The sequence below is a fragment of the Siphateles boraxobius genome, unplaced genomic scaffold, assembly GCF_051911475.1.
Source record: "Siphateles boraxobius isolate OS27281-9 unplaced genomic scaffold, OSU_SipBor_1 215, whole genome shotgun sequence".
Taxonomy (NCBI): domain Eukaryota; kingdom Metazoa; phylum Chordata; class Actinopteri; order Cypriniformes; family Leuciscidae; genus Siphateles; species Siphateles boraxobius.
Window position 1 is genome coordinate 774,139 of NW_027508828.1, and position 14,004 is coordinate 788,142.

Consider the following 14,004-nt stretch of genomic DNA (forward strand, 5'->3'; position numbering starts at 1 on the left):
TGAAGTCTAAATACTGTCCAGCCCTCGAGCTGAACACACTCCCTCACTCACTCATGCACAGACACAAGACAACGGACAACATTTGAAAAATATTTTATTTTGGATACATAATACACATTTGAAACATGTTCTGCCAGTGTTTGTTATATATTCTCACTTGCATGTGTCCTTAAAAGTGAAGTGTGTCATTTTTTTAATTGCAAAAGTAACTAGATTACCCTGTTCCAATGTTTCTTCACAATGCTAAACACCGTAAGTCTTGGCCCTAACTCAGTTTAACTTGGAATATGGCATAAAGTAAAGCCTAAATAATCTCTGTTACTTTAATGGAACTTGAAACTTGGAACTAAGCAGTGTTTGCATCATGTGTTCAAGAGAACAAAATCGCCAATTCCTAGCGCAAAACATCAGTCATAAAACTGTAGACAATCTGTGAGACAAACTCATTTATGATGGAGGGGAAAGAGCACGATTGCAGAAACTTACACTTTTATTACGGAAATTTTGAGCCAATTTCTCAGGAAGTGATGAATTTGTTCTCTTGAACACAGATGGAAACTTTGCTTTATTTGAAATGTTTTATGCGCTATTCCAATGTAAGTCACATGAGTTTGTTGTTGTACATTGATGGATTTACTCGGTAAATCAATTGTAGTTTATGTGCAGGACTTCTTATCAAAGAAAACAATTATCTGACTCAATTGAGCAAACACATTTTCTTGCGCATTTTTTGAATTGGTGTGTATCTTGGCGTTTCCATCCAACAAGTTACATGAGATATTCCAAAATTCACATTAAAATAGGTGAATGGAAACACGGCTGACCTTGCACACTGAGTCCGAAACTTTCACATGCGTTTTTTCGTATTCGTCATTCAGAGGCAGTGTGTACACGTGACTGACACAACATGAGTTCATATTCATTTTTTAACATGCAAAAATTTCGGACGAGAATTTCGGACTCAGTGTGTTTCTGACTGTGAACATGGAACCTGAAGACACACTTCCCTTTAAATAACATTCAGAAACTTTTTTTTCCCCACAAGAGGTCGGCAAAGACACCCAATGTAAGATATTTTGAGCTGAATTAAAGGGTTAGTTCACACAAAAATGAAAATTCTGTCAGTAATTACTCTCCCTCATGTTGTTCAACCCCGTAAGACCTTTGTTCATCTTCGGAACACGAATTAAGATATTTGTGATTAAATCTGAGAGCTGGATCACTCCTCCATAGACTTCTTCAGGGATTGACACTTGTTCCCCGAAAAGATATTAAAGACATCGTTAAAATAGTCCAAGTGACTACAACAGTGGCTCAATATTAAGTTTATCAAGCGACGAGAATACTTTTTGTGCGCAAAAACAAACAAAAATAACGACTTTATTTCAACTATTCATTTTCTTCTCTGTGGGCATCTAGTCAGTTAGCGTAGTGTGATAGCCTAGTGCTACGTCTCATGTAGGCTCACTATTGGCCGACGCTGGTCATGTGTGTGATGCGTGTGACGTACAACACAGAAGCGCTGCGCTGTTACACTAGTGAACACGCCCACAGAGAAGGAAATGAATAGTTGAAATAAAGTCGTTATATTTTTTTTTTTGTGCACAAAAAGTATTCTCGTCGCTTGATAAACTTAAGATTGAGCCACTGTAGTCACTTGGACTATTTTAAGGATGTCTTTAATAACTTTTCGGGGAACAAGTGTCAATCCCTTAGAAGCCTATGGAGGAGTGATCCAGCTCTCAGATTTAATCACAAATATCTTAATTCGTGTTCCGAAGATGAACAAAGGTCTTACGGGGTTGAACAACATGAGCGAGAGTAAATACTGACAGAATTTACATTTTTGGGTGAACTATCCCTTTAAAACGGTTATGCATGAAATTGTGAGTTATTTTGAATTTAAGTTGAAAGAATGTGAGGAATGTGCTCAAATTACTATTTATTTATTTAATTCTTATTAATCAAATCTAGTCATTTATAGGTAAATCAAATAAAAAAAGAACAAAAAAATGGCATTAAAAATAGAAAAAAAATGATCAAAATGAAATAAAATAAGCTTTCTGAGAAAAAGAAGTATAATTTCAGTGTGCGAGGGAAAGCTGTGTTACACGGTGCGAGGGAAGATTAACATTCAGAACCTCTTGTTCATTCATGCGCTGGCCACAGTCTTCACAATCCACTCCACAAAGACGGACACGCGCGTGTAGATGCCGTATACGCCGGCGCTAGCGCAGCCTTTCCCCCAGCTCACGATCCCAGTCAGAAACCATGTGTTCCGGTAGCGAGTGACTAGCGGGCCGCCGCTGTCCCCCTGACACGAGTCTCGGCCGCCCTGGATGAAGCCGGCGCACAGCATGTTCCTGCTCACCTTCAGGCCCGACTTAGCCCGACACTCGTCCAGCGAGACCTTGGGCACCTCGAGCCTCTGCAGAACCACAGACACCGGGCCCGACTGGGTCAGCCGACCCCAGCCGCTCACCGTCGACATGCGCACCGACGCTAGCGTGCGAACGAACGTGCCGTTAGCGGGAGGAAGGCAGATCGGCACGGCGAAGCGGTCGAGTGTGATGGGGCTGACGAGACTTAGCAGAGCGATGTCGCTGTCCGCGGTGGAGTGGTTATACCACGGGTGGACCAACACTTTAGACACTCTCCTCGTCTGTTCGGTTCCTTCGTCTTTATCGAGGATGTGTTCGCCTACAGGAGACAAAATAACACAGAAAGATGAGATCTGAGAGGAGGAACATCAGCAGTACCAAAACTCTACCACACACTACTGTACTCTATTGTACTGTCCTGCAAATTACTGTGATCTCCTGCACATTACTGTACTCTCCCTCTACTGTACTCTACTGTACTCTATCTCTACTGTACTCTACTGTACTCTATCTCTACTGTACTCTACTGTACTCCACTGTACTCTCCCTCTACTATACTCCACTGCACTCTACTGTACTCTCCCTCTACTTTACTCCACTGTACTCTATCTCTACTATACTCCACTGTACTTTACCTCTACTGTACTCTACTGTACTCCACTGTACTCTACCTCTACTATACTCCACTGTACTCTACTGTACTCTACCTCTACTATACTCCACTGTACTCTACTGTACTCTCCCTCTACTGTACTCTACTGTACTCTATCTCTACTATACTCCACTGTACTCTACTGTACTCTCCCTCTACTGTACTCTACTGTACTCTATCTCCACTGTACTCTACTGTACTTCACTGTACTCTCCCTCTACTGTACTCTACTGTACTCTATCTCTACTATACTCCACTGTACTTTACCTCTACTGTGCTCTACTGTACTCCACTGTACTCTCCCTCTACTATACTCCACTGTACTCTACTGTACTCTCCCTCTACTGTACTCTATCTCTACTATACTCCACTGTACTTTACCTCTACTGTACTCTACTGTACTCCACTGTACTCTACTGTACTCTCCCTCTACTGTACTCTATCTCTACTATACTCCACTGTACTTTACCTCTACTGTACTCTGCTGTACTCCACTGTACTCTACCTCTACTATACTCCACTGTACTCTACTGTACTCTCCCTCTACTGTACTCTACTGTACTCTATCTCTACTGTACTCTACTATACTCCACTGTACTCTATCTCTACCGTACTCTACTATACTCCACTGTACTCTTACTCTACTGTACTCCATTATACTCTACCTCTACTATACTCCACTGTACTCTACTGTACTCTACCTCTACTGTACTCTACTGTACTCTACTATACTCCACTGTACTCTACTGTACTCTACCTCTACTGTACTCTACTGTACTCCACTATACTCTACCTCTACTATACTCCACTGTACTCTCCCTCTACTGTACTCTACTGTACTCTATCTCTACTATACTCCACTGTACTTTACCTCTACTGTACTCTACTGTACTCCACTGTACTCTACTGTACTCTCCCTCTACTGTACTCTATCTCTACTATACTCCACTGTACTTTACCTCTACTGTACTCTACTGTACTCCACTGTACTCTACCTCTACTATACTCCACTGTACTCTACTGTACTCTCCCTCTACTGTACTCTACTGTACTCTATCTCTACTGTACTCTACTATACTCCACTGTACTCTATCTCTACCGTACTCTACTATACTCCACTGTACTCTACCTCTACTGTACTCTACTGTACTCCACTATACTCTACCTCTACTATACTCCACTGTACTCTACTGTACTCTACCTCTACTGTACTCTACTGTACTCTACTATACTCCACTGTACTCTACTGTACTCTACCTCTACTGTACTCTGCTGTACTCTACTATACTCCACTGTACTCTACTGTACTCTACCTCTACTGTACACTACTGTACTCTACTATACTCCACTGTACTCTACCTCTACTGTACACTGCTGTACTCTAATACTCCACTGTACTCTACTGTACTCTACCTCTACTGTACTCTACTATACTCCACTGTACTCTACTATACTCCACTGTACTCTACTGTACTCTACCTCTACTGTAGTCTAACTTTACTGTACTCTACCTCTGCTGTACTCTACCTCTACTGTACTCTACTATACTCCACTGTACTCTACTATACTCCACTGTACTCTACCTCTACTGTAGTCTAACTTTACTGTACTCTACCTCTACTGTACTCTACCTTTACTGTACTCTACCTTTACTGTACCCTACTGTACTCTACTGTACTCTACCTTTACTGTACTCTAATGTACTCTACCTCTACTGTACTCTACCTTTACTGTACTCTACTTTTACTGTACCCTACTGTACTCTACCTCTACGTTACTCTACTGTACTCTACCTCTACGTTACTCTACTGTACTCTACCTCTACTGTACTCTACTTCTACTGTACTCTACCTCTACTGTACTCTACCTCTACTGTACTCTACCTCTATTCTACTTCTACTGTACCCTACCTCTACTGTACTTTACTGTACTCTACCTCTACTGTACTCTATCTTTACTGTACTCTACCTCTACTGTACTCTATCTTTACTGTACTCTACTGTACTCTAACTCTACCTCTACTGTACTCTACCTCTACTGTACTCTACTTCACATTACTGTACTCTACCTCTTCTGTACTCTACCTCTACTGTACTTTACTGTGCTCTACCTCTACCATACTCTACCTCTACTGTACTCTATCTTTACTGTACTCTACTGTACTCTAACTCTACCTCTACTGTACTCTATCTCAACTGTACTCTACTGCACATTACTGTACTCTACTGTACTCTACTTTTACTGTACCCTACTGTACTCTGCCTCTACGTTACTCTACTGTACTCTACCTCTACGTTACTCTACTGTACTCTACCTCTACTGTACTCTACTTCTACTGTACTCTACCTCTATTCTACTTCTACTGTACCCTACCTCTACTGTACTTTACTGTACTCTACCTCTACTGTACTCTATCTTTACTGTACTCTACTGTACTCTAACTCTACCTCTACTGTACTCTATCTCAACTGTACTCTACTGCACATTACTGTACTCTACTGTACTCTACTTTTACTGTACCCTACTGTACTCTACCTCTACGTTACTCTACTGTACTCTACCTCTACGTTACTCTACTGTACTCTACCTCTACTGTACTCTACCTCTTCTGTACTCTACCTCTATTCTACTTCTACTGTACCCTACCTCTACTGTACTTTACTGTACTCTACCTCTACTGTACTCTATCTTTACTGTACTCTACTGTACTCTAACTCTACCTCTACTGTACTCTACCTCTACTGTACTCTACTTCACATTACTGTACTCTACCTCTTCTGTACTCTACCTCTACTGTACTTTACTGTGCTCTACCTCTACCATACTCTACCTCTACTGTACTCTATCTTTACTGTACTCTACTGTACTATAACTCTACCTCTACTGTACTCTATCTCAACTGTACTCTACTGCACATTACTGTACTCTACTGTACTCTAGCTCTACTGGACTCTTTCTTTACTGTACTCTACTGTACTCTAACGCTACCTCTACTGTACTCTATCTCTACTGTTCTCTACTGCACATTTCTGTACTCTACTGTACTCTAGCTCTACTTTACTCTACCTTTACTGTACTATACCTCTACTGTACTCTATCTCTACCGTACTCTACTGAACTCCACTGCACATTAATGTACTCTACTGTACTCTATCTCTACTGTACTCCACTGCACATTACTGTACTCTACTGTACTCTAGCTCTACTGGACTCTACTCTCAAAAGTTAGAATTTTGATGATTATGGCTTACAGCTTATGAAAACCCCAAATTCAAAATCTCAGAAAATTAGAATATTACATTAAATCAATAATAAAAAAAGGATTTTAAATACAGAAATGTCGGCCCTGTGAAAAGTATAATCATGCATATGTTTATAGTTATATATACTAAATATATTACTTTCACCTTTTAATTTGAATTACTGAAATACACAAACTTTTGCACAATATTCAATTTTTTTAGTTTCACCTCTACTGTACTCTACTGTACAGGAGTAAATATGCATTTCCTTATTATTTCACTTTTGGTGTGAAAGGGCCTTAACATTAGCAAAAAATATAACATTTTTTTATTATTAAAAAACAAACAAGCAAGCCCAGCCCATCTGAGTAAAAGTAAAGAAAAAGTAACGTAATGCAATTAGTTACTTTTTTTGGGGAGTAACGCAATATTGTAATACATTACTTTTAAAAGTAACTTCCCCCAACACTGAAGAAAAGAGGAGCCGGAAGTTTTGATTGTTTTGATTCGTATATGGCATCACAAAGGTCAAGTGGGAGAAGATGGAGCTTTTAAAACTCAGAGTTTCCAAACACTAAGAACGAGTAGCAGTAATTTTGTCATGATGTATACACAGCATTATTGGAGTTTCACTTAACAAACCCCACTATGACGATGACCAAGTAACTTCTTACCGACTGTCACTTGTAAGATGGCTGGATCCCTATTCCAGACACAATGAGCCGCAGTGAGAATCCACTGGGAATCTAGAATAACTCCTCCGCATTTATACACTCCAGAAAGCTGAAGTGAAGCCTGTGGAGAACATGCACAGAAATAACGGTTCTTTATCGGTATTGATGTTTCCATGAAGAACCTTTAACATTAACATATAGTCAAATCTACATTTATTCACACACCTTCAATATTTCTCATATTATCACAGTTTATTCGCTACAGTTTAGAAAAGGGTAATAAAATATGACAAGATGTGTCTGAACAAATTCATCTTGATAATGTCAGATAACTTTGAGCAAAACATGGTCAGGTCAAAGTGTCTGAATAATTTTTGATCCCAAATTTCTATAAATGTTACTGGTAGTCACTGCATGAAAAATGATTGTGTGTAATATGTCACAGTTTACTTTATTTTGCTCTCCTCACTTACATAAATGAACTATAGTGTCCTGCACACACTAGTGAAACAATATCACACATTATATCTGGCGTCTGAATAATTTTTGGTTTGACTGTACATTGAACCTTTCCATTCCACAAAAGGTTCTTAAAATGTTCCTCACACTAAGAAAAAACGGTTCTTTACTGAAAGGTTCTTTGGGGAACCCAGAATGGTTCTTCGAATCACTGCAAAACAACAACCTTTTGGCGCCTTTATTTTCTGATCATGGATAATGTGATTGGGTCATGAATGCTCACCTGCCACGGACACTGTCCTTTCGGACACACGTCCCCCTTCACTATCCTGGGACTCACACCCTTCTCCACCAGACGACCACACGGGAAACCATCTGAGAAATACAACATGGGTTAATGTGGACAACACTGTGGACAACACAGCACCAAACAGGAGGATTTTACTGTTATCCAGAACATTGATGTGCACTGGACCCATCCCAATACGCAGACTTCCCTACTATATAGTGGGCGAGAGAAGAGTAGTGTGTTTGAATTCACAGACTCGGATGACCTACTTCTCCCAAAGTGATCTTTCAATCTGATGGACACTTGTCTATCCATGGCAGAAGAGTTATGAATGAAAGTACAATATACTCACAATGTAAGTTTCTATTCAAATGAAGTACCTACTAAATACACTCTCAAAAAGTAAAGGTTCTAAAAGGGGATTTTCCCAGAGCCATTCTGGGTTATCCAGAGAAAGTTATCAGTTCTTAAAGGGTAAATGAAAAAATTAACATTCTTTCATCATTTACTCCACATGTCGTTTCAAACCCGTAAGATTTTCATTCATTTTCGGAACACAAATAAAGATATTTTTGATGAAATCTGAGAGCTTTCTGTCGCTCCGTTGACAGCTATGCAACTACCACTTTAATGCGTTAAAAAGTACATTAAGAGTAAAGCTAATCCATATGAATGGAGCGGTTTAATCCAAATTTTCTGAAGAGACTCGATCACTTTAATGATGAACAGACTGAATTTAGGCTTTTATTCACATATTAACATTCACCAACTCACACACCAGTTGTGGTAAACGGAAGCATGTTCGCTTGATGTGCGAGAACTGATGATGTTCATTGTCTTGTGTAACACAGCATGTTTGAGCTTCTGTTTATGTTCACTGATCAATGTTAAATGTGCATAAAAGCCTAAATCTGTTCATCATATAAAGCGATCGAGTCTCTTCAGAAAATGTGGATTAAACCGGGTTACTTCATATGGGTTAGTTTTACAATCTCTTTATGATCTTTTTAAAGTGTGAAAGTTGTAGTTGTTTGCACTGTTAATGGAGGGACAGAAAACTGTGTGTTCTGAAGATGAAGAAAATCGTACAGGTTTCAAACAACTTCAGGGTGAGCAAATGCCATTTTACTTAGTATTAAGAATATTTTAAAAACCTAAAAACCTTTTAGCGCCAAAAAGAATCTTTTGTGGAATAGAAAGATTATGTGGATGTTAAAGGTTCTTCATAGAACCACTGATGCCAATAAAGAACCTTTCATTTTAAGAGTGTATAAAATTTTGGACACAGTGACTGTTGGAAATATCCTGAGCTAGTTCTGCAGTTAACAGCATATTTAAAGCTCAGTTCATGCATTCCTTTGCCCATATAATCTTAAATAATCTAATAAGGTTATGCGTATTTGTCTTCAACTGGAGCTCACACACTCACACACACTCGCAGTGGCTCTACTAGTGCTGGGGTGAGGAGTGTGTACGAGATGCCGGAGTCATGCAGGAGGAGCTGGGGAGAAGGAGGGACGTCAGGACAGCGGATGCCGGAGCGAGGGGATGTGTGTGTGTGTGTGTGTGTGTGTGAGAGACGCACCCTGTGGCACGCAGCTGCTGTTGTCCGTGTGCAGTGTGTATCCAGGAGCACAATCGCAGCGATGGGTCGAGTCAGTGATCTCCACACAGAAGTGATCGCAGCCGCCGTTCTTGTACAAACATCCGTAGGAATTGGATGGGAATATTTCTGTGGGACAGACGACAGGATTTAAAGATGAGTAGATGTTCAACTGTGTGACGCTGCTGATGTGTGTGTGTGTGTGTGTGTGTGTGTGTGTGTGTGTGTGTGTGTGTGTGTGTGTGTGTGTGTGTCACCTTTGTCACAGTGTCGCCCCTCGAAGTTGACCGGGCAGATGCAGACGTATGTGTTCTTCTGATCCACACATGTTGCCCCGTTCTGACACGCTGCCGACTGACAGAAGTCCACCTCTGAAGAGCCAAACAACACATTCACGGGACCAGAACACACTGAGGGGTTGTCAGGTCGTTGCTATGAAGTTCTGAGTGGTTGTCAGGTCGTTGCTATGGAGTGGCTGTCAGGTCGTTGCCATGGAGTTCTTAGTGGTTGTCAGGTTGTTGCTATGGAGTTCTGAGTGGTTTTCAGGTCGTTGCTATGGAGTTCTGAGTGGTTGTCAGGTCAGAGTTCTGATTGGTTGTCAGTTCGTTGCTATGGAGTTCTAAGTAGTTGTGTGGTCATTGCTATGGAGTTCTGAGTGGTTGTCAGGTCATTGCTATGGAGTTCTAAGTGGTTGTCAGATTGTTGCTATGGAGTGGTTGTCAGCTAATTACTATGGAGTTCTGAGTGGTTGTGTGGTCATTGCTATTGAGTTCTAAGTGGTTGTAAGGTTGTTGCTATGCAGTTCTGAGTGGTTGTGTGGTTATTGCTATGGAGTTCTGAGTGGTTGTCAGGTTGTTGCTATGGAGTGGTTGTCAGGTCATTGCTATGGAGTTCTGAGTGGTTGTCAGGTTGTTTCTATGGAGTGGTTGTCAGGTCATTGCTATGGATATCGGAGTGGTTGTCAGGTCACTGCTATGCAGTTGCTAAGGAGTTAATTTCTAACTTTTGAAATTTTATGTGCAACATTAAAAAAGTATTCAACAATTTTGAACAACTTTAGCATGTAACTACTGATGAAATGTAATGTATAGTTTTATCAGGTGTGTGTGTAGCATGTAAGCACTGTTTCACCTGTGTATCTCTTCCAGAAATCCTCCTGAAACACAACAGGAGAATCTTTTAGATCTCCATCAGCTCTTCTGCTGAACGAACAGCAGGTTAGTTTTAGTTTTGCTCACCAGTTGTTCGGGGACACTGAAGATCTCTCGGGCCTCCTCATGCGAGCACACCTCCTCCAGACACTCCCGCTCCAGATCTCCCAGCTTCAGCTCCTCCAGGAACGAGTTCTCCCGTCGGACACGCTGCCGGAGCGCCCGGCTGGCCTCGGACTTACTGAGGATCACTGCAGATTACATTATAAACATGGATGAGAAGCACACAAACACCACCGGATCCGGGCCGTATCCAGATCAGATGGTGGACCTGCGCCTAGACACGACCACAACGCATGATGTAATCAGCCGGATCCGGGCCGTATCTAGATCAGATGGTGGACCTGCGCCTAGACTCGACCACAACGCATGATGTAATCAGCCGGATCCGGGCCGTATCTAGATCAGATGGAGGACCTGCGCCTAGACACGACCACAACCCATGATGTAGTCAGCCGGATCCGGGCCGTATCCAGATCAGATGGTGGACCTGCTCCAAGACACGACCACAACGCATGATGTAATCAGCCGGATCCGGGCCGTATCTAGATCAGATGGTGGACCTGCGCCTAGACACGACCACAATGCATGATGTAGTCAGCCGGATCCGGGCCGTATCCAGATCAGATGGAGGACCTGTGCCTAGACACGACCACAACGCATGATGTAGTCAGCCGGATCCGGGCCGTATCCAGATCAGATGGTGGACCTGCTTCTAGACACGACCACAATGCATGATGTAGTCAGCCGGATCCGGGCCGTATCTAGATCAGATGGAGGACATGCGCCTAGACACGACCACAACGCATGATGTAGTCAGCCGAATCCGGCCGTATCCAAATCAGATGGTGGACCTGCGCCTAGACACGACGACAACGCATGATGTAATCAGCCGGATCCGGGCCGTATCTAGATCAGATGGAGGACCTGCGCCTAGACACGACCACAACCCATGATGTAGTCAGCTGGATCCGGGCCGTATCCAGATCAGATGGTTGACCTGCGCCTAGACACGACCACAACGCATGATTTAATAGGCCGGATCCGGGCCGTATCTAGATCAGATGGAGGACCTGCGCCTAGACACGACCACAACGCATGATGTAGTCAGCCGGATCCGGCCCGTATCCAGATCAGATGGTGGACCTGCGCCTAGACACGACCACAACTCATGATATAGTCAGCCGGATCCGGGCCGTAACTAGATCAGATGGAGGACCTGCGCCTAGACACGACCACAACGCATGATGTAGTCAGCCGGATCCGGGCCGTATCCAGAGCAGATGGTGGACCTGCGCCTAGACACGGCCACAACTCATGATGTAGTCAGCCGGATCCGGGCTGTATCCAGATCAGATGGTGGACCTGCGCCTAGACACAACCACAACTCATGATGTAGTTAGCCGGATCCGGGCCCTATCCAGATTAGATGGTGGACCTGCGCCTAGACACGACCACAACGCATGATGTAGTCAGCTGGATCAGGGCCGTATCCAGATCAGATGGTGGACCTGCGCCTAGACACGACCACAACGCATGATGTAGTCAGCCGGATCCGGGCCGTATCTAGATCAGATGGAGGACCTGCGCCTAGACATGACCACAACGCATGATGTAGTCAGCCGGATCCGGGCCGTATCCAGATCAGATGGTTGACCTGCGCCTAGACACGACCACAACGCATGATGTAGTCAGCTGGATCAGGGCCGTATCCAGATCAGATGGAGGACCTGCGCCTAGACACGACCACAACCCATGATGTAGTCAGCCGGATCCGGGCCGTATCCAGATCAGATGGTTGACCTGCGCCTAGACACGACCACAACGCATGATTTAATCAGCTGGATCCGGGCCGTATCTAGATCAGATGGAGGACCTGCGCCTAGACACGACCACAACGCATGATGTAGTCAGCCGGATCCGGGCCGTATCCATATCAGATGGTGGACCTGCGCCTAGACACGGCCACAACTCATGATGTCTTCAGCCGGATCCGGGCCGTATCCAGATCAGATGGTGGACCTGCGCCTAGACACGGCCACAACTCATGATGTCTTCAGCCGGATCCGGGCCGTATCCAGATAAGATGGTGGACCTGCGCCTAGACACGGCCACAACTCATGATGTCTTCAGCCGGATCCGGGCCGTATCCAGATCAGATTGTGGACCTGCGCCTAGACACAACCACAACTCATGATGTAGTCAGCCGGATCCGGGCCGTATCCAGATCAGATGGTGGACCTGCGCCTAGACACGACCACAAAGCATTCCTGAAGTGTCAGCAGAGATTGTGTCATCTAGATTCTCCCTGTGAAGCCCTCATCGACACGAGAGCATCGGCACTGATCCTCAACAAACTCGTCTCCATACGCGCGTGACTCCGATCTTCAACCAGAGGGAACTGGATAATATTCTGAATGTTCCGATCCAATCTGACCTCTGACCTGTAATGCTGCCCGAATCATAATCACACACTGTTGGTTCGTTGGCCATAGGTGGACTGAGACTGAGTCTGGTTTCTCACAAGAGTTTTCCTCCATTCTGTCAGTGATGGAGTTTTGGTTCCTCTGTCGCCTTTGGCTTTTGTCTTGCTTAGTTAAGACATTTAATTTAATATTCAACAATAATATTGATCTCCTGCACTGACACCATTATATGAGAACTGAACTGAGCTGGACGATGACATCACAGTTTACTCCAGAGCGGCTATAAATAATTGAACTAAATTAATACTTTTTTACAACAAAAATGAACCATCACTGAACTTACTTAAGCTGGACTGTGACGCTATTTTCTTCTGAAAACAAACTTTGTTGCATTATTTTCCTGTTATCTCTGTAAAGCTGCTTTAAAACACTCTGTATTGTAAAAAGCGCTGTAGAAATAAAGGTGACTTGACTTGACACACACACACACACACACACACACACACACACACACACACTCACCTGATGGGAGCCCAAAGCATTCTGGGACGGCGAGCAGCGCCAGGATCATGTGGAGGATCTTCACTGTGTTCAGCTTGGACTCCATGACGGTTTATCTTCTGGGTCGAAGTCTGCATCTCTCCTGTGCTCTGGACACCCGTGGGCGTTCGGACAGAAGATTATTGCACAATAATCCTGTGTGACTGAAGCGCTTCTGTGTGTCGCCAGCAGGAGGAGCCACTGACACACTCGCTTCAACAACTACAGTAAAACAGCCAACTTTACCTGTGATGACGAGCAGAAGCACTGTCAGTGTTTTAATGTCTCGAAGTGTTGTATACATTATTCTGTATTAATTCTTCATCTTCACAATGTTCTGCCTTTATTTCAGCCAAAACTGCTTTTACATATTCAACAATATTATTGATCTCCTGCATTGACACCATTATATGAGAACTGAACTGAGCTGGACGATGACAGAGCGGCTATATATATATATAACTAAATTAATAACTTTTTTTTTTACAACAGAAATGAACATCACTGAACTTACTAAAGCTGGACTG

At 43.2% G+C, this 14,004-nt stretch overlaps 1 protein-coding gene across 1 annotated transcript; it reads right to left on the minus strand.

The window, feature by feature from the left end:
• Positions 1–78: 78 nt before the first annotated feature.
• On the minus strand, positions 79–13,600 carry f7l (coagulation factor VII, like). Its single transcript, XM_077238117.1, has 8 exons — positions 13,460–13,600; positions 10,539–10,702; positions 10,432–10,456; positions 9,558–9,671; positions 9,283–9,429; positions 7,692–7,783; positions 6,950–7,070; positions 79–2,700 (listed from the first exon to the last, which is right to left on the minus strand). Exons 1-8 carry the CDS (start codon positions 13,542–13,544, stop codon positions 2,153–2,155), a joined length of 1,296 nt encoding a protein of 431 aa, XP_077094232.1. The 5' UTR covers positions 13,545–13,600; the 3' UTR covers positions 79–2,152.
• Between the last annotated feature and the right edge of the window lie 404 nt (positions 13,601–14,004).